Source organism: Labrus bergylta, chromosome 23 (genome assembly GCF_963930695.1).
Source record: "Labrus bergylta chromosome 23, fLabBer1.1, whole genome shotgun sequence".
Taxonomy (NCBI): Eukaryota; Metazoa; Chordata; class Actinopteri; order Labriformes; family Labridae; genus Labrus; species Labrus bergylta.
The window spans coordinates 6,639,427-6,661,668 of record NC_089217.1 but is presented as its reverse complement, the minus strand read 5'-3'; the positions used below and the strand labels follow the sequence as shown (position 1 = coordinate 6,661,668).

At 40.5% G+C, this 22,242-nt stretch overlaps 1 protein-coding gene across 1 annotated transcript in view; it reads left to right on the top strand.

Moving 5' to 3' along the window:
- The window catches only part of snd1 (staphylococcal nuclease and tudor domain containing 1), a 166,029-nt gene that overhangs the window by 85,052 nt on the left and 58,735 nt on the right, over positions 1–22,242 (top strand). The window contains exon 17 of the mRNA XM_020653121.3: positions 19,290–19,478. Within this exon, the coding sequence (XP_020508777.1) occupies positions 19,290–19,478 (189 nt within the window). The remainder of the gene's footprint in view (positions 1–19,289; positions 19,479–22,242) is intronic.

Here is a 22,242-nt window from a genome sequence, read left to right as displayed (position 1 = left end):
TTTTGTTTGAAGAGTTTGTTTGAAGTGTTTACCCCTTTTTTGTACTTTGTTCTTCCTAATCTTTCCCTTCTCTTGCATGCCCAATGCTTTCTTATTTGTTTCCCTGTCTTTGTTCTTGTCCTTCTTCTTTTTCACTCTACATTATGTTGTCTCTCTTTCTTTTCCCACTTTACTGTGCTGTTCACTTCTTTCTTTCCCTTCATTCGCCTTCTCTGTCCTGCCCCCTCCCCTGTCTCTCTCCTCCTCTTAATTGCTACTTTCTACAGTGTTCCTCTGGTCTCAAGTTAATTGTGTTTGCCCATTCAGCATATGTTTCTGTGTGACAGAGTTTGCACTCACCATATGAAGGCATGGTCAGGTCATGGCGACTGAAGGTTTACAGTAGAAGATGAACATTTTTTACTTCCGTTTGAGCTTTGCTAGCAGCAATTGTCTCCAGACTAATGGGCTTCATTATGTTGAGCTGTGTTCATACTGGCTGCCAGAGCAGGGATTAGCCCTAGCTCTGTGTTAGTTGGAAGCAGAAGAAAGATACAAGTAGGTTAGCACTGTTAACCCAATCAGCTTGAGCCAAGATAGCTAGATGGGAGGAGATGTTTCATGCATATTTTGTAATGAGAGTGCTTTTACTTTGACTTCTTAAATTTGCAGTTTTTAACCAATTAGAATAAGATTAAGAGCTGGCTTTTTACCAAGGTATAAAATGCTACAGTAAATCATCGTGTTAAACCTTTGATGTAACGCCCTTATAAATGCTTCCTCTTGTTAAAATGTCTTACCATATGCAAATGCTCCCCATGTTTTGCCCTGGCCACTTCATTGGTCAGCTCGTCTCATTAGGATTCATGGAGCACCCCTCTATGTGCGTTCATCACAATGTTGCCTTGCCAACTGCCAGGCCATAGGAAATGGATGTCTCATTCTCTGAGCAATGTGAAGGTAGAAACATAGTAATTCACAGCAGAGAGAGAAGCTAAATCTTCTCAACTTTAAGCTCCTCAGGAGCAAAGATGCTGTCTTCATTCAGATTCAGCCCTCCTTCTCTCTTTCTTCCTTTACGTCCTTGGCTTGGTCAAAACAAAATTCCTGACTAGTAAGTTGTTTACTCTGCTGCTTTATATTGCATGTGACATAAATCCCACGTTGGGATGTTGTATTACTTGGGCCTGTCTCAGTTCACTTAATTGTTTTTGTGTAATTAAAAAGGGAGTTGAAACAATGATAAATTGTGCATACAAGCGTTCACTTAATTGTTTTTGTGTAATTAAAAAGGGAGTTGAAACAATGATAAATTGTGCATACAAGCAATTGATACTGTTGTCTAGCTTTTGTGCAGCCTGTATACAAATAGATATTGAAAGTCTGCTGCTAGAAGAAATTGGATGAAACATTTAAGTAAACAAAAAGCTTTAAAGTTTGCTTCTTAAACTTTGAATATTCTGAGATTTTGATGGAAATCCCCACTAATACAGCATCTTAAACCACTATTAACCAGTAGCCATTTTTCTGAGGCCTCCTGTCTTTTCTCTCCAATGATGCCCTGACCTCCAAATACTCTCACCTCCTTAACATCGCAGCCACCATAACCATCTTTACAGTGTTATTCCCATGAAGCTGTTAATCCCAGAATCTCTATCAAGCTTCATGTAGGGGAGGATTAGCCCTACCGAGGCCTGTTATAGCACAGACTCGGGGACAGAAGAAAAGAATGAAACAGCTTTTCATCTTTCAAATCCACCTGGCCACACCCATTTACAGACTTTGCATGCAAGCAAAAGGAGATTGTGTGTGCCTGCATGCCAGTAATCTTTGTTTCTCAGCCTATTTTCCTTGCGCCAGATATATTTGTACAGGCAACACAATATTAAAATCTGCTAAGTATTTTTCTAAAATGCTTCTAGTTTGGATGTCATGATGTCTAACAGCTGTCTATGTTACTTATCATCTTAAGTAAACTATCACAATTCCGATGTGAGCAAAATAACAAGAAACTATTTCACATTTAAGGAGGTTTATCCAATGTCTATGTGTGTGCTCACTGGAGCTCCTTTTTGTGTGTCTGTTCTCAAATAGGACTACTCACCTCCCCGCCAGTTATTTTTTCCTGTGTAATATCCGCCTCCTCTCTGTCTCCATATTTTTTTTCCATGCTGAGGATTTGAGAAGCCAAGCTAAGTGTGTCTAATCTTTGAGCGCAGCCAGCATGCCGTCAAACGTTCGGTGCTGGTGTTCCTACAGCTCCAACAATACAACACTTCAGCAGCTGTCCAACCAAGCAGGTAACAGACAATGCAGGGTAGGGAGGGCTGCAGGTTGAGACGCAGACAACTAAGCGGAAGGTGACATTATTGCTGACAACTATAGTAAGACTGTAGAAGGGGAAGAAGTAATGCAAGAAAAATGTAGAATTTTGATAAAGGGGGGAAAAAAAGAAAAGAAATGGAAAATGGGTCAAAAGAAAAAGTACCCCCCAATCCACCCTCCCCTAACTCCAGACCCTGCGACCTTGCTTAAATGTGTTTTCTGTAGCAGTGTAATCAGGGATATCCCCCGGAGGTTGGCTGCGGCTAAGGGCCAGCAGGGTCCTGACTATGAAAGGGAAAGGGGGGAAAAAGCAGCAGGCAGCACTTTCTAAATTGAAGTCAATAACACAGCAGTCCATTCTATCAGAGCCAGTCCTCCCACACAGTCCGCTTACAGTCACTAAGGAGAGCTGAGGGCTCGGATGTCGATTGAGTTCTCCAAAGCACCACCACGCATAGCAACATGTGTTTGTGTGGGTGCAACAAACATGTGGCGGAAAATGTCAGTTCAGGGAGGCGTGGCAACAGCACTGTACACCTTGCGTACTACATCTTGATTAGAAAAACTGACAGTGATTGTTATTGTGTGTTATGTGTTTGAGTGTTGGGCAAGTCTACTGTAATCTAAAATTAAGAACACATTCAACTTGGAAACATTGGGAACAGAAAGTATTAAACAAACCTGACCAAATGCCCTGAGCCTGCTGCACAGAAGTGCTTTTATTGTACATCTAGCTGTTGTATGAAATCTTGCTAATGCAGGCACATCTGAGACACACATGCAGACACAGCCTTATTTTGCCTTTAATCCCTTTTCGCATGTTAGCACTTCTACATAGCTTTGGGGATTTAAACGGGTTCGCTTGGCCTGCCCTGAGCAGTGGTAGCAAAGGAAATTAGGGACTGGTAGAGGGTCGACATCCGGCATGTGTGTGTGTTGATGCATGCGCAGTAAGCATGCAAACCTTGTTTTTGAATCTGATGACAAGTATGTTACTGGCACATCTGCACAGCATGGAACAGGCATGATTTGTCTGGGCTCTTGCACTTTTTGCTTACTTTTGCTGAGTTAAGCCCAGAAAAAAAGTCAACTGGCTGCAGTTTTCACACCGTTTTCCCAGTAGTGCGCAAACATGCTTGTGTGTGTGTGTTGTTGATCTCACAGGCAATTCGTTTTTTTTTTTGTTTTTTTTTAACGATCAAACTCATTTACTTTTTAGTCTCTAGATGGTTTGATTTTAAGTGCCCGTGTAATGCAGGGATATGTTTAACACGATAACAAGGGAAGAGGCTAAATGAAGCGTGATGCTATTCTTCAGCCACTTTTTTTAAACATACACAAAAATAATTTCTTTTGCATCACCACAACACATGAAAAGCTCTCGTCTATACATTGTGTCGATTGGTGCTTCTCAAATGTTTGATTTCAGTTAGCTCTTTAATGCTGTTGTACCTTGTTCTTCTGACGTTGTTCGATGGGAGAGAGAGCGAGAGAGCACCAGGATGATTAATAGGCAGTGGCCTGTTTAAAAGCATGGATCTATAAAATATCTCTCACTTCCCTCTCTGATGGCATCAGTCTAGGTCACTTGCACCCTAGTTGTGTTTATCGGTGTGTGGCCGGGTTATTTTTTCCATAATAACCCCTCACCCCACACACATAATAGTGGCTTGACACATGAATGAACAGTGGTAATTTCCCAAGGCAGACATTGATTTCACTTTCACTTTCCTGCCACTCACATCCTGCTGAAAATTATAGTTTTGACCTCATGCTGTATATCCGTCTCCATCGCTTACTTTTTCCTCTTTTTTGGTGATTCACAATATTTATAAGTTCTTATTATTCTCAGAGGGGATATTTCCAACCAAAGAATGCCATTGCTGCAATAGTGCTTACATAAAAGAGAGTACTTAATATTTGATTAGCAGCAAATCTAACTTTTTAAATTCTTAGGCTGTTAGTGAGTACACTGCCTGATTCTAAGCCATTCCTCTAGATATTGTTTGTTTTTTGTCAGCTCCCTATTGTCCCTGAAGTGTTCACTCAGATGTGCTTTCACAAGTTTCTTCAATTTGTTTTGTTGTTACATTGTGCTAGCAAAATTTCCAACTGCCTGCATATGCATTTTAATAAGCACATTTTGCCTGGAGATGGCTTTGCTGACTTAATGTCTAGACACTCTCTTCTTCAAGGGCTGCCATTTGTTTTTCACGTTGTCCATCACTGTTCTGCCAACAGTTTGTTACGGACTCCGCTTTGCACAGCAATAAAAATGACTGAGAATTGATGAAACCACTGAGACACATTGGTTCAAATTTTCTGTCGAGGAACCAACTGCGTTATCCACTTATTCATCTGACGAAAAATACCGCAACACAAACAGCCTGTGGGCATAGGGTTTCCAGTTCTTTAAAGGTGCCCCGTTGGGTATTCTGGCAGTAAGCTTGGGCAACATGAGTGTTTAGCTGGCCGCAAGATTGTTGTAGCTTGTAACTCCATGATACAGTGGAGTGTCTGCTTTCGCCTGTGGCCACATTGGTGAAATTGAGTTTGTAGAGACTTTGTGTGTGAGCGGCTGCCTGTTTTAAAGTGTTCCATCCTATTTGGAAGCACAATTGTCACTTATCACACCTGGTGGAGTTAAAGCACTCCTGCTGGAAATACTGCGTTCTAAGCCAAATGAATCAAAATATGATCACATACAGTTTGCAATGTGCTGCAAGATATTTTCTCTGCTAAAGCTAAATGTAATACATTTTCTTGTTTTGCGTTGTCTTTATGTGCAGAATGGCTTGACAATCTCCACACTACATTTCCGAACATCAGTTTAAAAAAGAAAAAAGCCAGTTATTACTCTAAGAGATACATGAAAACACCCGTAAAACCAAAGTGACCAAACTGATCCAAACATGGCCGCTGCAGGAGCCTTAAAAAGTTTTTTACCAGACTCTCAACTAAAGTTAGTATGCTGTTGGTGCAGGGTAATTATAGCTCAGTCCTGTGACGTCACTTGGCCTAAAGACGTGCTTGATGCCCTTTTGTTCATGTACCCTAATGACTGACTCAACCATCCTACCTATTGTTCTGGGCTGTGTTATTATGGACTTGTTTTAAGATCTAATCATCCATTATCTGGCATTGGTTGTCCATGGGGACAGAAGAAACCGTTAAGAATGTGCTACAAACCTGACACAAGCCCCTTCACTGAAGATGCCATGTAAAGAAACACAGACATCTCTGACTATCTCATGACTGACTCATACATTCTTTTATGCTAAGAGAACTCAGTTATGAAAGAACTGCATTGGCTTTAATATATGTAATTTAAAAGCTTTTACTTGAAATATTCGAATCATGTTCTGACATTTGTTTTCTCTATTGCCGTTTCAGTCCTGGAATTCCGTAATGCATTTCATTCATGTCTGTTCTGGGAAAATCGAAGCACCAATTTACATGTTGTTACCGTCTGAAATTTGAAATATACCTTGATAAAGATTTGAAGTCATAACTGCCAATTGTTTTTGTGTAATTATGGTGTCCTGCATCTTCCATGTCTCTCTCTGAGGATTGTCTAGTCTGAGCATGTCGTCTCTGAGGTAAAGCTGATTAGCAGCATCTGCGTTATCATTGTCTTATGGGGCAGAAACGAGGAAGTAAATACATAAAAAGCAACTTGTGCCTTCAGTACTCTCTCATCATTATTTTCATCCTCTTCTGAGTTTCCTTTTTTTTCCTCCTTCTACCATCCATCAACTCTCTACTTTCACTTCTCTCTCACTTATCAGCTCTAAATGTCATTCCATAAATGTTAGCCCCATCCTCCTCCCTTGTCTCCTCATTAGGGTGTTTGGAGCCCCAGTCTTGTTTTTACACTTTATTTTGGTTCCAATCTGGGAAAAACAGAGGACATGGATTATTGAAGAAGTCATAGATACAACTGAAAAGAAGCTGAATGTGTTTGAAGCGGTCGTGGGTTGGCAGAATCCTTAACATGTTTACAATGAAGAAGGATAAAATCAAGCTGCCTTTGTAATGGACATCATCAAATAAATGCAACACAGGCAAGCTCGTGGTACAACTGGAATAAGTTCAGGAGTTCATCAGTAATGTACGTTATTAATGCTTCAGCATGTCATTTGAAGAAGAGGTTAAAGATAAAGCAAAAGAAAGGAAAAGAAAAAAAAAAAAACCTTTTAACTTTAAAGGTCAGCACTCCATTTAGCAGTGCCCTAATGTTCAAAGAGCGCTCTATGACTTGAATGGCTCGAATATTCATCTCATGCTTTTAGAAATTGTTAGCAAGAGATGATAACACCTACCTAATTTTCCATTCTTCAAACCTGTAATAGAGCTCTTTTTTCACTTCAACATGCTCCTAAAGGTCGGCCAGCTAACAAAAAACTGTATATTTGGCTGCAATTCCAATAATTTGATGCCACGCTGATTATAATAACTATTATGTCTGGGTACTATTTTAGTCAGACAGGCCAAAGGTAATGTGGTTGATGAAAGAAAATACATGCCGAATCACATTTGCCCATGAATCGTCATTTGCAGTCCGGCAAAGAGACTAACGGCCTTCTAAGTAGGCATGACTTGATTCAATCAGTCTGCCCTCTGCTATCTTTCCCACACACCACTCATCTCAATTCCCCATCTCATTTGTTGATCGTCAGTTGCCATTTATTTGATTGAACGTGCCGAGAGGTTGAATTGGATCGCCAAAATTGGAAGAATGATTATATAGGATGATTTGTCTCGAGGTTTTTTTTTTTTTATCTTGCATGCCTCTGACTGGGATCAGATCATCATTTCCTACTAAATAATACATCTTGACATGAAAGATTCATTTTGGTTGGGTACAATATACCTTCAGAGTGTCCTTCATAACTGGAAATGTGTATGTACAAAATTTCCACTGAAAACAAGGGGCATATTTTCCAAAATACAGGTTTTACCAGAGTAAATTTGATAAAATGGAGATGGTATATGTTATTGTCTATCCGACATGCAGCTCTAGCCTTTGATGTAAACTACTATAGTTTCTAGAAACATTGATTATCTCTCTATCTCAGTTACTCGTCTCCCCCACTCCAACAACTCACAAACTTCAACCCCTGTCTAACAACTTTCCAACCAGCCTAGCAACCGGGCACTGCCTCCCTTTTTGACAAGCACACAGAAGTTGACAAAAAGCCATGTTGAAAAATGCCTCAGTCGACTCTCTCTCTCTCTTCCCCCCCCCCCCCCCCACCCCCCCTTTTTTTTCTCCCCCCTCGTTCTCCCACTCTGTCAGCCCAGGCACAGTCTGGGAGGACAGAAATGGCTTTTTGAGTGACACAGGCTGGCTATGCCATTTGCCGTGTCAACTGGTGAAAGAGGAGAGAAAAGGAGGTAGAGACAAATGATGATGGCCCCCGCCATGATTGTCCTGCTCCCCTTCTCGCTTTAAGCCGCCATCTTTCCCCCCTGAGGTCATGGAAGTCCAAATAACATTGCCTCAATGCCAAAATGCCAGTTGGTTTAAAAATATTTTTCACTGTGCAATTGAAATTGTTTTCCTCATCTGTGATACAGCTCGGCCTCATTTTGTTTTCTTTTAATATTGTCATATACTTTAAATGGATTTCTCCACACACGGAATATCTTGTGGGAATGTTAAACATGTCAATAACATTTATTTTGGAGTATGCAAAAATTCAAGTAAATAATGTAAGCTAGTGGTGAATAATGAACTGAGTTACATAACTATTCCTCTCTGGGTCTGGTTTCCCTTTGAAGGGGAAGGATACATGTTTTTAATAGTTTAGCTGTGCATTTTTACTCTTCATACTCCTCTTTTTTTTTAGTAGGCTTCAGTTGAGTTCATCTGCTACAGTCAGTGCTCTGAAATTTCCTGGAAGAAATCATGTAACCGCACTGGTTTCCCAACATAGGGCTATCGATAGCTGACAACTGCAGCGTGGTCATTCCAGCCACAGCATCATACATATTTAAAATTCTATTATAAAATCTTAAAGCGATTCATAAAGCTGTAGCAAATGGTGCATAAGTAATGAAACAGCAACACCAGAGGTGGTTAAAAGTATGGAGTTGAGAGGTTTGACAAACTAGAAAGGGAAAAATTAACAGGAATACTTTAAAGTAGTGTTGGTATTGAGTCATCCCTTTAAACTGCAACATGCTAATAATTGTAGACATTGGTGACGACTGACAATGTATTTGTCGTTTAATTTTCCTTCCAATATGGCTGCTGTACTATTGTTAACCAAATTTTAAAAAGATACTCCCATAGTTTGGATTTAAAAAATAAAAAATTAATCCTCTCCTGATGTTTGTACTGTCGGCTTTTCAATGGAAGCAGGGATAAAAAAAAAAAAAGATGTTCTACAAGCATGTCATTGTTATTTTCTCCATGTCTTTGTTGCTGCTGTACTGCTCAGTGATTGCAAAATAATGGCAAGGCTTTATTGGTTATGTACTCCAAGGTATGTAAATGGATCTGCAGGAAAGCAACGCTGTCATTTTCAGAGGTAATGTGGCTTAATGTCCTCTCCAATCATTTTGACCACCCCCTAAGTGTGTTCAATGTGGCTTGACTGCTCCCACCAAGCTTTCGTTGCTTGGAGCTGCGATTTGGACTCTTACCTCTCATTGCTTTCCAATACCCCAGGGCGCTGCGAGGCGGCGAGTCTCAATCAGTTACTTTGTGTACCTCTGGGAACTAAGTGAAAAATGCTTAAAAATCAAATTTCAGAATCTTTCCCAATGTGTCCTCGAGCTGATTGAGTTTGGATTTTCCACTTTTTTTGTTTCCGTTTGAATCTCTAGTTGCTCAGCTGTGTGCTTGTGTTGACAGAAATGGAAACTGTTCCAAACTAATAACTTTCAGAGGGCTATGTGACATTTGTTTTTAACAGCCATTCAGTAACTTACAGTCCTGTTCAATTTGTGTTTCCCACCCACAGTTTCTCACCACCCAGTTAAGGGGAATTATATGATATTAGTAATATTACAAATGTAGCTCAATATTCATCGACCGGCATGCCATGTCGCCCCTCTCTTAAAAATGAGATGGACTGTAGTTATTGCTGTTATTGATTTTAATAACCAGGCTGTTAAGGTCCAAATGCAGAGTCTTTCTCCTGCTCAGCTTCCTCTTGTAATGTGTGAGGGCTGTGCTGTTCCTTCATCTGGATAACAAAGGATCTATAAAGTAATTTAAGTAAAGGTTTGGCATGATTAGGCTTGCTGACTCTTGCAGTTTGTCTTCTTTGCCAAACCTTCCTTGACATTATGTTTTATGATATGAAGGCCTACTTTGTACCACTTTTGTTTTTCAAACCAAAGCATGGATCTATGTTTTAATGCGAGATACCAGGAGTATAAGGTTAAAACTGGAGGCAGTGGTAATGCCAACAACGTTCCTTGAATGATCAAACTTCCTGAAAACAGCATTGACCTATTAGATCGAGGGATCGAGGGAGTGTGACTGATGTTAAATCTAGTCAGCCATCAGCCATTACATTGCTGCAGGTCTTGCATTACTCCATGTCACTGACCCTTTCACTGTGTAGGGACTTGTCAACTCCCCTGTGGTGTTCAGTTGTTGTACATGTTATGGCTTTCGGTGGAAATGACAGGAAAGTTAGGTCACGAAGGTCAGCGAGCATCACAAAGGCTTCCAGGTTCAAACAAGAGTCCAATTCCCTTTCACAGCACGACCTTCTTCTGTGTGTTCCTTTACAGCTATGTCTTATGAACATTAGCTTATAAACAAGTAACAACTAATAACAACAGCTTGGTTCTTGAGAGTTTTATGGTTAAGGCTCTTTGTTCATCCATTGTACATGCCTCAGCAAACCGCTACAGGAAGAAAATGTATTCAAAGTCACTAGCTTGCTCCAGATTGTTTGTCACAAGCAAAGCCACAGATATGTTTTGACAATACTCCACTCTAAATGTCTGCCCTAAACTTTTAACCAGCCCCAGCAGGAGATCTCTCCATAATTTATCACTTTAGTTTGGTGAGTCTACTGTAGGTCATTTGCAGAGGACTAAACAAACTCCGGATCTGATCGACTCACTATTGACCTCTGCTTTTTCTCTCTTCCTTTCTTTGCTCTGACTCATTTTTCTGTGAAGGCTTTATAAGTCTTTCAAAGTCCTCTTTTCAAAGGCTTTACATCCTGTGTTCAACTCTTTCTCTCATGCTCTTTTTCTTAGAACTGGCAGAAGCTCAGACTACAGATCTAAATGATTGTTGCATGATGTGTTTCCTTTTCTCTTTCTTTCTATTTCTCTTGCTTTATTTTATTCTGATGTATGTCTTTCTTTCTGAATTTCGTTATTACTTTTGTTTAATTTTTGTATTTTTCATTATTATCTATTTCTCTCTCACACCCTTTCTCTTTATCTCTTCCCATTTGATTTATTTTATCTCATTTGTATGTTCTTTTCCTTTTATCTTTTTACTGTTTTTTTTTCTATATTTCTTTCCCAATAACGCAAGATAATGACTCCCAAACAATAATCTATCCTGCATCTTAAATGCGCTTATTAATTGACAAATCCCATAAAGTCTGAATCAGAATAACAAGTGTTGTGATGGCTCATTGTCGTTGTTCGTACTATTACAAGCTTATGGTTGTGCCTAGGACTGTAGGACTATGTACTGAGTTTGAGAAATTCTTGCTTGGCGTTGACAAACTTGATATGTCTATACTCAGTCTATCAAAAATATCAGTGAAATCCTTATCTTAAAAAAACAAAAATGACAACTCCATCTTCAAATGCTGCACATTTTGCCAACTACTTTTTTGGTATGAAAGTGTTTTCATCACCAACAAAGCAATGCCTGCTGCACACAACAGTACATTTTGCAGCTTCAGTAACCCTCTTCCCTCTCTTTTACCATAACACTTTCTACCAGCTTCCCTACATGCACCTGTTCTGTCAGAACACTGATGCAGGCCAAACATCAATTATCTATTGATAAAAGAAAAACTCATTAATGGGCATCAGGCAGGTTTAATGGTGGGGATCATGCTTGTTTGCCTGACCGTTAATGGCCCTGGCCATTAGAGCAGCCATTTGACTTTTCCCCACCCTGCCACCGACAGACAGCAGCCTGCCACTGACAGTGATGCATGGGACCCCCTGAGTCACATTGATCACCCTGGGATAGTCTATGCACATAGGCACCCATACAAAGACATTCTTGTCCTATTGTTCCAAGCAAGCATGTCAACCATTGCTGAATTTGGTCCAAACTGTTGCAAAACCACTGTTAAATGCGTTGCATGTTGCGGTTTTTCCAAATCAAAGCAAACAGCAGAAGCACCACAACTGGTGTAAAGGTAATTCAGCCCCTCCCCCTTTTACAATGATAAACCTAGAAGTCAAAGTCAAGATTATTATCCTAGAAGATTTTTGTCAAATCTTCTCAAGAAGGACGGTGACAGCCAGTGGCAAAGCACTAAAATCTGCAGGTCTCGAAGGTACTGTAGTTATTTTGTGTTAATCCATTCAATATTTTTAGACATTTGATGGTGAGGGAATGGAGGTTGGGCACACATGTTTCCTATAGTCTTAGGATAGCCACAGGGGAAGCTACACCACCAAATATAAAAGAAAACAAATGGTGCGTACCAAAGTTTCTATCTCAAAGAGTATTTGTTTTCAAACAAAAGAATAACGCATCCATCGTGACATTTCATCAATACCTGTCATCAGCAGAATTTCTAAATTAGGTCAATGACTTTAGCTGATGTTAATAAAAACAGGATCAGTCTCACTGCCCACATATTACCCCTGTCCGATGACTGGTGACCTCGTTCCCCCCTCCAGCCCTCATTCCAATATATTTGTAATGGTGACTACTCCGGTCATCACTTTGTTGTGTCACTTCTCTTTAACCCTGGCTGCGGCTGCTCCTACCATGTGAAGATTTCTTTTTTTAAATTACAGGCCCCATTAACACCGTATTTACATCCCTGCCTGATCTATGCCATTAAGGGATCAATAGCGGTTTGTTTAATTCATTCATTTATTCTTCCATGTCTCCCTCTCTCTCGTTTTTTTAAAGGTGATCTATATTTATAGATTTCTCCTGGAACTCACTGGCCTTTTCCTCTTGATCCAACCACAGTGACATGCTAACACATTTAGCCTTTTGATACCCAGGCATGCTTTTTGTGAGGGAAGGGGAGACAAGTGAAGCACTTAGGAAAGCTGGGTGTTTAGTTAGATTAAGTTCTCTATTTGTCAGATGTCCGGTTAACACCTGGAAGAACTGCTTGTTACCATAATCAAAGAGCTAATTCTTGTTTTGCAGGATTTAGCATATGACCTTGATTTCCAGCCCAGCTGTGCGACTGTGTTCCATTAACAGCAGTTTATGGACCTAAGTAATGGCCATGCACTATTGACTATGGGAAGATTTTTAGAGGGTGGAACCCAGTCGTTCATGTGGCCTGTTTTAAACCTTGTGACAACACTTTTGACATCTACGTAAACGTGCTCCAGGGTGCTGTAGCGTTTCCTTTCAGCAGCTTGTCATTTCTTCTCTCCTTTTTGTGAGCAAAGATTACAAATCATACGCATTACAATGGAGTCTCTGTTTTCGGGTTTAGCATGGTCCATACTGTCAGTGCAACCAACAAAAAAAGCAAAGAAACAAAATGTTTACCCGTCCATCTGGCAAGCAAATAACTACACACAGTAAAAACCTGTAATTAAAGTCACACAGCATAAAAGATTCCTTCTGTTTTTGTTGGTCGCGTGCAGTGGGCGATGGTGGCGGCGGCTGATGCAGCCCTATTTTTAAGATGTTAAAAAGCTATTAAAAGTCCAATCAGCACACATAAAAAAGATCTTACACATAATTCTACTCTTTTTCAAGCTCTATCTTGTATACTAACACACATTACAGGATCACTCAAGGGACTTTCTCAAAGCTGTCATGGCTCTTAGCAACTCTGTCACACTATTACTGTATTTATTACCTGGTAGTAGGTGTCCCTTTATTTATTTTGCTCCGCGGCCATCTGCCATCCGGCACAGTTTGATTCACTTTTCTATTTACCTTTGATTAATTATCTCTGCCCGGGAGGAGCATCTTCAACAGATATAGATTTTCGGGTTGAAATCGGATCAAAGTTGTGGATGTACATCTGGCTGGAGGCTACAGATGTATCATTTAAAGCAACTCTGTGTGTCCTCTAAGAAAAATGAGCCGTATAAACTAAGCTAGCGTGATAGGCTAGTGTTGAAAGATGATGGACTTCAGTTGGATGGAGCCGTTCTTCCACCTAAATGGAGTTTTCACACAAGACTGAGCTCGGAGCGTGGAGGCTGACCCGCGAGCGCTCAGCTTTTTCGCCTAAATCTACACGTGCCTATTGAAAATGGACAAACTGTCTTTTTAACGTGACATTCATGACTCTGAATTAAGTGCCCACAGCTATTGATTTTTTTTTTCTTTTAGTGAATGGGGAAGCTTGGGAATATGAATTAAGGTATAGAAATTATCTGATTGCTCCAGCCATTTTCGCCTTTCTCCCCGCTTTGCACCTCAACCCAGGGCTTAGGATCACTCATTGCTTAGAGGAGGTTTGATCTCTTTGCCACTGCACATAAAGGAACACACACACACACACACACACACATACATACACACATACATACACACATACATACCTCCACATCACTCCTTCAATCTTCTCCAAGGCTCAGTTTGATAAATGGCTTATTCTACTAGATGAGCAAAGGACTGTAGGTGGGAGAGACTTGCGTCTGTCCTTTTTTTTCTTCCCGTTTCTGAATTCAAATTCTTTCAAAGTGACTGTCTTGTTTGTTTCTCTGAGTCAAGGCAATGACGTCGGACATGATCAGACAGTATTATGCTGTTACTCTTGGTTAAGTTACCTTGTCATATCAGCCGTGCGTGTACTGTCATACAATACTAACACACCCAAATTCATTAATGTGATGAGAACTTAATCCCTTAACACTCCAGTATGCACTAACGCTCCGACATAAATAATAATTAAAACCATAGATATTTTCAGATTTTCTTTTTTTGCACACACACACTTGGAGAGGGCTTAGCTAAGTGTTAGAGTACAGTTGCCGTTAATGCACCCACTTCCGTGTTACTTAATGAGAATGAATGAAGACGTGCCAAACCATCTCCTCCTGTCAGTGTGTTTTCTCTCTCTCTCTCTCTCTCTCTCTCTCTCTCTCTCTCTCTCTCTCTCTCTCTCTCTCTCTCTCTCTCTCTCTCTCTCTCTCTCTTTTTTTCTTACGCACACACACACGTCAGCAGCAAGGCTTACACTCTGAAGAAATACAATGTCTGCCGCCGTCCGTGCCCCTGCCTTTAAACTTTTACGACCCACACTGGTAATTTTACTCAGGCAAACTTAAATCTCTGCGGTGATGACTGTGATCGCAGTTATCGGAATATGCAGTAAAAAAGAAAAGTGACAGTTTTGCCTCCAGAGATGATTGAAAGCGCTGACTGACAGATTCATTTCCTCAGTGCCTTGCTTTATGTATATGGCCTGCTCTCTTTTCCCAAGGAGAGAATGCATAGCGCATAATATGTGCATAAGGCAATATTTGAATGGATCCGTAACCTGTATGCCTGTTGGCCTGATCACATAAGTAGACACACCCAGTACTCCATAACCTTGGGTTATTTATCCATTTCTGCTTTTCCCTCCAGGTTTTCCGACTTTGTTTTGTTTAGATGTGGTGATAAAAGGAAATCCCATTGCTTGCCAATTTTTAAATTGCCAGCCCCCACTGTGTTCTTTCATTTTCTTTTAGTGCCCGCTTTGGCTCAGACATGACGTGTCACCTACCGCAGTCTTTTTTGATTTTTTTTTTTTTTTTTTGTTCACTTTCAAACAGCTAAGTGAATTAAATCTGCTGCCGATTTGAAACATGCCCCGGGGCCAGGTTTCACTTCAATGGCACCAAATGGCTTTGTCTTTTGTGCCTGCATGCACATGCGCGTAGCATGTGTATTTTGCCTTTCTTCTCTTTTTTTCCCGTCCACTGTGTCGACACAATCCCGGCATTTATGAGATTATCGAGCCCATTTGTGTTCCGGCGGGAGCCATCTTGGCTCGGAGGAGGCCTCCGCTGGGAACCATCTGGGCTCTACTCAAAGCAGTTTCCACTCCGCCTCCCCTGTCCTCTCTACATTGTGACCAAAGCTATTTACTTTGAAGGAAGGAGGAACTCAATTCAATGTGCGTGTGTATATGTAAAGATCTAAAATAGTCGTAAAATCGAGATACTGCACTCTCATGTGGGACTTTATTCATGTAAGAAGAAAAACAGAGAGGGAAGTGATGTCAGAAGACTTCCTCTAAGGTTGCAAAAACTCTGAAGTGAAGATTTTTCTTAAAATAAGATGAAACTTTAGATTATTCTGTAGAGAAATGACTTTGTCTCTGTCAATCAAAAATATGATTGAACTGATAATACCTCATCGGCTCAGAGTATAACTTAGAAATACTTAACTCCATATGTTTGCGAGACCAGAGCTTCATCAGATAAGGTAATACTTTATTGATCCCCCAATGGGGGAAATTTAGTTGTTAGAGCAGCTCAAAAAAACAGGAATAGAATCAACAAAAATAGCACAAAGCAAAAATTACACCCCAACAGTAACAGAATAAGAGACATAAATATTGAAAATATGTATTGGCGAAAAAAAATGGCTGACAACAACCCAGAAGCAGACTAGAAGTTGCCAACACTGAACAAAAGAGATTATTACTGGCAATAAAAGCTCACAGTATAAACAAGCTGTTTTCAGTCCATTTTTCATATTGACTGCAGCATATTGTACCAGCACTAGAAGTACACTTCAATCCTGCCATGGATTTAAAGCCTCTCCAAACTGATCTTATTCTGCCAGTAGAAAACTGGGCTTCCGCTATTGCGTCTATAAATTAATTTGTCCTACTTAATTTCACATTTGACCTCCCGATTAGCCGCTTTCATCTCCTCCCGCTGCCCAGTGAAATGCCAGATTCTTTTTATTTAATGATGCTTTTCAAGGTCTTGATCACCAAAGGTTAATAACATATAGTAAAGTGTTTTCTTTACTTTGGGCTGCGTATTACACTCTCCTATAAAAACACAATACCGCTGAAGACATATTTTCTTTAGTACGACTTTGCTTGATAAAGGAGTATTTGACAGTTTTGGTCATGCTTCTGAAAATCAATCGTTAAGTATATAACAAGTGTCGACAATCAGTTTCCTTAAAATAGACACATATAAAGTCACTTCAGTGTGTAGTTAAGTGTATGCGTTCAGCCCGTTGACTTTGCTGCTATTTGTCAATCAGGTCATGTAGTTTCTATGTCCTCTCGCCAGCCCTCCAGTCGCCTCCATTAGCGGGCTAATTTTCTCTCTAAGCTTGGCAGGATGTGGTAAATGACATTTCCTATATAAGTTGTTTCTGGGAAAAAAACACAGACTAATATTTGCCGTTATGGACATAAAGAGTGCATGACAATCCTGCTGACAATTTCACATAAACATTTCATACACTAGATCGATCTCAAGTGTTCTGCCTGGTTGTAAAATTCCTCACATGTACAGTATCGAGTTAATATAGAGAGAGCATGAGAACTATATTGTCTTCAAGCAGATGAATCTGTGTGCAGGAATCCCCAAACTGAAACCTCAGTGGAGATTAGCGGAGTTGTGAGATGTGTGGCGATTACTTCTTTTCTTTGACTTTGTTGCGTTGACAGTTGTATTGTTTAACTGAGGAGTGATAGTGTGATCAGCCTTTTGCAAAGCAACAGAGATCTAACAAAGTATTCAGCGCCTTCTGCGAACACATTTGTCTTTGGCTGTCCTCTCTTTGTGTGTTTTTTTTTTCTTTTCTTGTGATAACAGTTTATGGCTCAGGAGGTCTTTTATTGTGCTGACTTTGTAATGTTTGCATGTCATTTTGTCACACTGTGTTGGAAAGATGTACTGGTAGTCCAAAGTGGAGCTTTCAATTTTGTTCATCTAAAAACATTGTTTTATGTTGTCAGTGTTTTATTTTTGTTTTGCCTTTGCTGCCTTAGTGGTTGATGTGACAGTGAAGTTGGTTCGAGCCATTCTATCATTTTTTTTTTCCACAGCACTCGCCCACTTCCCCATTTGACATTTGGGTGCTGGAAGGACCGGTGGCGCTCTTAATAGCCCGGTTATGTAAGACTTTCTGCACTTAGAGACAAAGAGAGATAAAACGGAGAGAGTAGCTGAGATAGCAGAGATGGAGGAAGCAGATGAGGTGTAAGTGTACTTAGATTGTGTCACAGTCAGGACCTGAGATGGTTGACAAATGTCCAAACTGCTTTTTTGTCTTTTGGGAAGCTTTTTGAAGTGCACCAATTGTAAACATAATAAAAACAAAATCAGGGCAGATACCAATACTGATGTTCACAATGAAATGTAGCTGATTCGGATGTTTTATCATCAATATGTCCCTGATCTCTTCCAGAGATGGTGTAAGACTCCCACACTGCCAACATCTTTAACATTTGACCGTAAAAACAAATCGGAAAACAGATGACATCGTCGGTCCAATTAAAACAATTAATTAAAAAAAGTTCTCTGAATCGTCAGTTAGGATCTATTAGCTTGCCAGCATTAAATTGATGCAACACAGCAGATTTAAATTGGCTAGTGACATCAGTGCATGTGCCATTGTTTGTCTGTACAGGGCCGATATAAGCTGATACTGATTTGCAACTTATGCATCCACAATTCATGTGTGGTAGTGATGTGAACAGTTACATATTGAAAAGAGAAAAAACAACTTTTATGCTACACTTCTGTTTTTCTTGGAGTCATTGTTGGATTGGTGTGGCATGCTAACAAGTTTTGCTACTACAGAGGGTAATACATCTTTTAGTCACTTTCCATTTTCATCCAAGTGGAAACCCAATACAGAAAGTTGAAATATGTATGTCGCTACTGAATGCCTACGTTTGTGCATAGAACAGATTATGCGTTCATTAATAAAACCCTTTTACTTGAGTTGGGAACAAGGCAGAGCAGTTTACAAACTTAATTCCCCTCAGATTTCCCTTGTGGCTGCAGGGCTAAGCAGCGTGAGTCTTAATCGCTTGACTTCTCCCTATCTCCTCAGCACACCTGCCCTCTCACTTTCTCGCTGACTGAGGCGTTAGAGTAAGGAAAAAAATCGATTGATTTCTTTTTTCTTTTTTCTTTTTTTCCTTGCACTTCTTTTCCCGGTCGTCCATCACTTATGAAACAAAATGTAATGAATAGATAATTAGCCTGAATAGGCAGAATTTGGTTGGAGTCCATCATGGGAAATGTTGTGAGATCTTTCCTACTTTGTCAGCAGGGTCAGCTTTTTCAGTGCCCTCATTTGTTCACTTAAGAGAATTGCAACTTGGCGGTCGCTAATTGCGAATGATTTACATTACAAAAAGGAGGATGACAATATTTAGAGTCTTAATTGAGGTTGAAGTGTATAGGAGACACTTAGTTAAAGCCACACATACTTTTTTGTGCCGGATTTCTGTTTTACAAATGAACACTTTGTTTTTTAAAGCAGGCAGTAGAGCTTAATTCTTTGAGTTTAAGTTCAAGACCCTCAAATTTACACTGAGACAAGGACACTACTATGTTTTTGTGTTAACCAAAAGTGTGCCATGCTGAAATACAGCAGATAGTCCTGATTGACAAATCAACAACCGGCGAATGAAACAGGATGTGTGTGTGTGCTCTACCAAATCAATATAGAGCTCAAGGGCCTCAATTGATGTGTCTATTTAAGAACAGTGGTGTCTCTTCAAAGGTGCCCCTCCCCACCCACCCACACTCACCCACTTTCTCTTCATTGCTGTAATGGAATCTCAGATATAATCCTGGATAGTGAAAATTAACTGTCTCTTCTTCCCCTCCCCTCCATTTTTCTATCACAGGTGGAAGTCGAAGTTGAGAGCATGGACAAAGCGGGCAACTTCATTGGCTGGCTGCACATCGAGGGTCTGAATCTGTCAGTGGCCCTGGTAGAAAATGCTCTTTCCAAGGTCCACTTTACAGCCGAGCGCAGCACTTACTACAAAACCTTGGTCTCAGCAGAAGAGGGCTGTCGAGAGAGGAAAGAGAAGGTAGGTGTCATTTAAGCGGCTACAAGAGCCACAACTACTCTACATCCTCTTAAACTTTCAGCGTAATGACTTTACTCCCAACTGAGAAAAAACTGTCCTCATAAAGCCTCCACATTCACATTCATTAAAGTTAGTCTAGGATATGCAGCATGACATCTAGTGATGTATTATTTAGAAAGAGTTACTTTTCTGTCTTAGCATTGTCTCCCCTGAAAGAGACATGATGTCATGTTTCTCAGGAATTGTCAGAGCAAGCAGCCTTGGTTAGACATCAGGAATGTTTTTCTTCTGACATTTGCATCCTTTACCAAGGTGTCCTTGGCCTTGCCCCGTCTGACCATATTTTAGTCGTTTCTACATAGAACCTCATCCCCCTACCACACCAGTACTTGTTAGTGGGTCATTAGTAGAGTTGAAAATACAGGCAACAACATGATGACCCTTGAGAACTGAGGGGGGAGACATAAAAAGCTGTTTCATTCCACAGAGGTTCTATATCCAGACAGAAAGTGTGCATCATAAAGACAGATGAAGACACATCAATTCATCTAACATGACACTCTGTTCGATCATTAAAAAAGCAAGTCCTGTCTTTATTTGTTAATTAGCATGCAGGCAGTGCTGTTAGTCATAACTACATAAATGTAGAAATGCTCCATCTGGGGTTGAGAATAGCTACATCTTTCTATAATCACCGAAGCTTCCTTTCCTCAATGGGAGCCCTTTGATGGATGGAGGCCTCTCTCACACTGATCCTGATCTCGCCCTGCATTTTCATTATGGCTCCAGGAGTCACCCCTGCCAGATGCATGAAGTGCCCGGCCAGCTGTCATCCTCGCCCTCTTCCTCTCTATCTCCATAACTCATCTCTTTTACCCTCTCCCCCACTCTCCTACCCTTCAGTTCTCTCTCTTTTTCACTTACTTCTGCCTATTTGGGTCCTTTAGGAGACACAAATGCCTGTTCTCGCCACATAAACGTGATGTATTGCTGCAGCCAAGAAGGGGCTGTGTTCCTTTTTCATTTCTCAGAATCTATCATGTTCATGGTCGTTGGATTCTTACTCCTCTTTCTTGTTCCTGGCGCCCCTCTTCTTCTCACAGATATTCTTCATACTGTGTGTGTCTTCATCTTTTCCTGGAGGATGAAATAGAAGGGTAAGGCTCTAAGACTTGGTGTGCAGGTGAACCATTATCCAAAAGAAAATCCTGCCAGCCATGTGAGCACACTGACCCTGCCATGTTGAATTTAACCGTAGCGAGATGGCACCTTCCTGACACCTCTGGTGACAATTTCACTACCGGTTTCTGACCCCCTTTTGCAGTGTGAGGACAGATTGACTTCCACCGCAAGGTTTTGACTTTAGCCAACCTGAACACGGACAGGGTTGAAGAGGAAAGAAGACAGAATGGGGCCTGAGTGGACCAGACAGACAGTGATTATGTTTGATGTTCGTTTGCTACAGGCACCAGTATACAGATCAACCACAACTGGATTTTTTTTGTGTGTGTAGTAAGAGTATGTTGTATTAATGAAAGCACATGGCAGTTGGCTGCATGTGTGTGAATGCATAGTATGCAAGTTGAAGGCGGAAGAGGTGGGACTTGGTGTTCTAATTAGTCCATAGAGACCAACTCATGAAAAGATGAGAGCTTGGCGTTTACTTCTTCTTCTTCTTCTTCTTGTCCTTCCCTTTTGAAGTCTTTGTTGGTCTTTCTCTGTGTGTAGGCTGAGGCTAGGTGGGTTAGATTTCAACTCCTCCCATCACATCTTTTTTTCCCCCTTTCATTGCCCTCCCTTTATTGTCCCTACGGCTGTTGATATGGAAGACACCACTGGTACTGCTGTGTCAGGAATCCCTGAAAGAAAACAACGTTGTCGTAATGAAGTGGACTCTAGGAGGGTGTGTGTCGATACGCGAACACACACATACACACTCATTAAAGTAAGACTTTGCGTTGGTGGTCCAGCAGGGACTCAGGAAAACTAGGGGGATAGAGGCTTTTTGCAGTCGCATCCTGAACCAAAACTGCTTAGTTCGAGTGACTTAAGTGAATATGAGTTTTCATTACAATGAGACCAGTGGGACAAAGCGATTGTGTTCTAAATGAAACCGTCCAGAGGGTTTGAAGAAGAGCCTTTTCTAGAGCTCAGCATTATTTGATTTTGCAAATCAGCACCTCTTGGAGAAACATTTGGAACAGTAAACCCATTCCTGCAAACATAAAAAAAGCTCAAATTGCTAATTCTCTTCGCCATTATTTCTTGCAAAGCTATTGTTTACATAAATCTCATTCAAAGCATGTCTCTCTGTCAGAACCCATTGTCATGCTTTCGGAGCAACCATTTTTGTGATTCATTAACTTGTTTTATCAACTTATTTCATGTTGTTAAAGCAATGAGTCATCTGTTGCAAAGATGTTTTTTGCAGATTTGGATTCACAAATTCCTGCTCACCAGGCATCTCTGTAAACAAGACATGTAGCAAAAACACTACATTTTGTCACTGTAATATGAGATGGCTCATTGCAGCGATTCATGTGATGTTCCAGTATTCCCAATGCTGCAGAAGAGAGAAATACATTCGACGTGATAGCAGCAGTTATGTTGAAAATGGATCTGGGGCAGAGATTTTGACTAAGGAGACACTGGCTGTAGTTTTCATTTAAGTTCCCCTAAGACTAAGCAGGCAAGGTGATATTTGTTTGATGCCTGAAGGGACTTACTTTTTCTTTTCCTTCTAAATCCAGAAACAAGATCAACA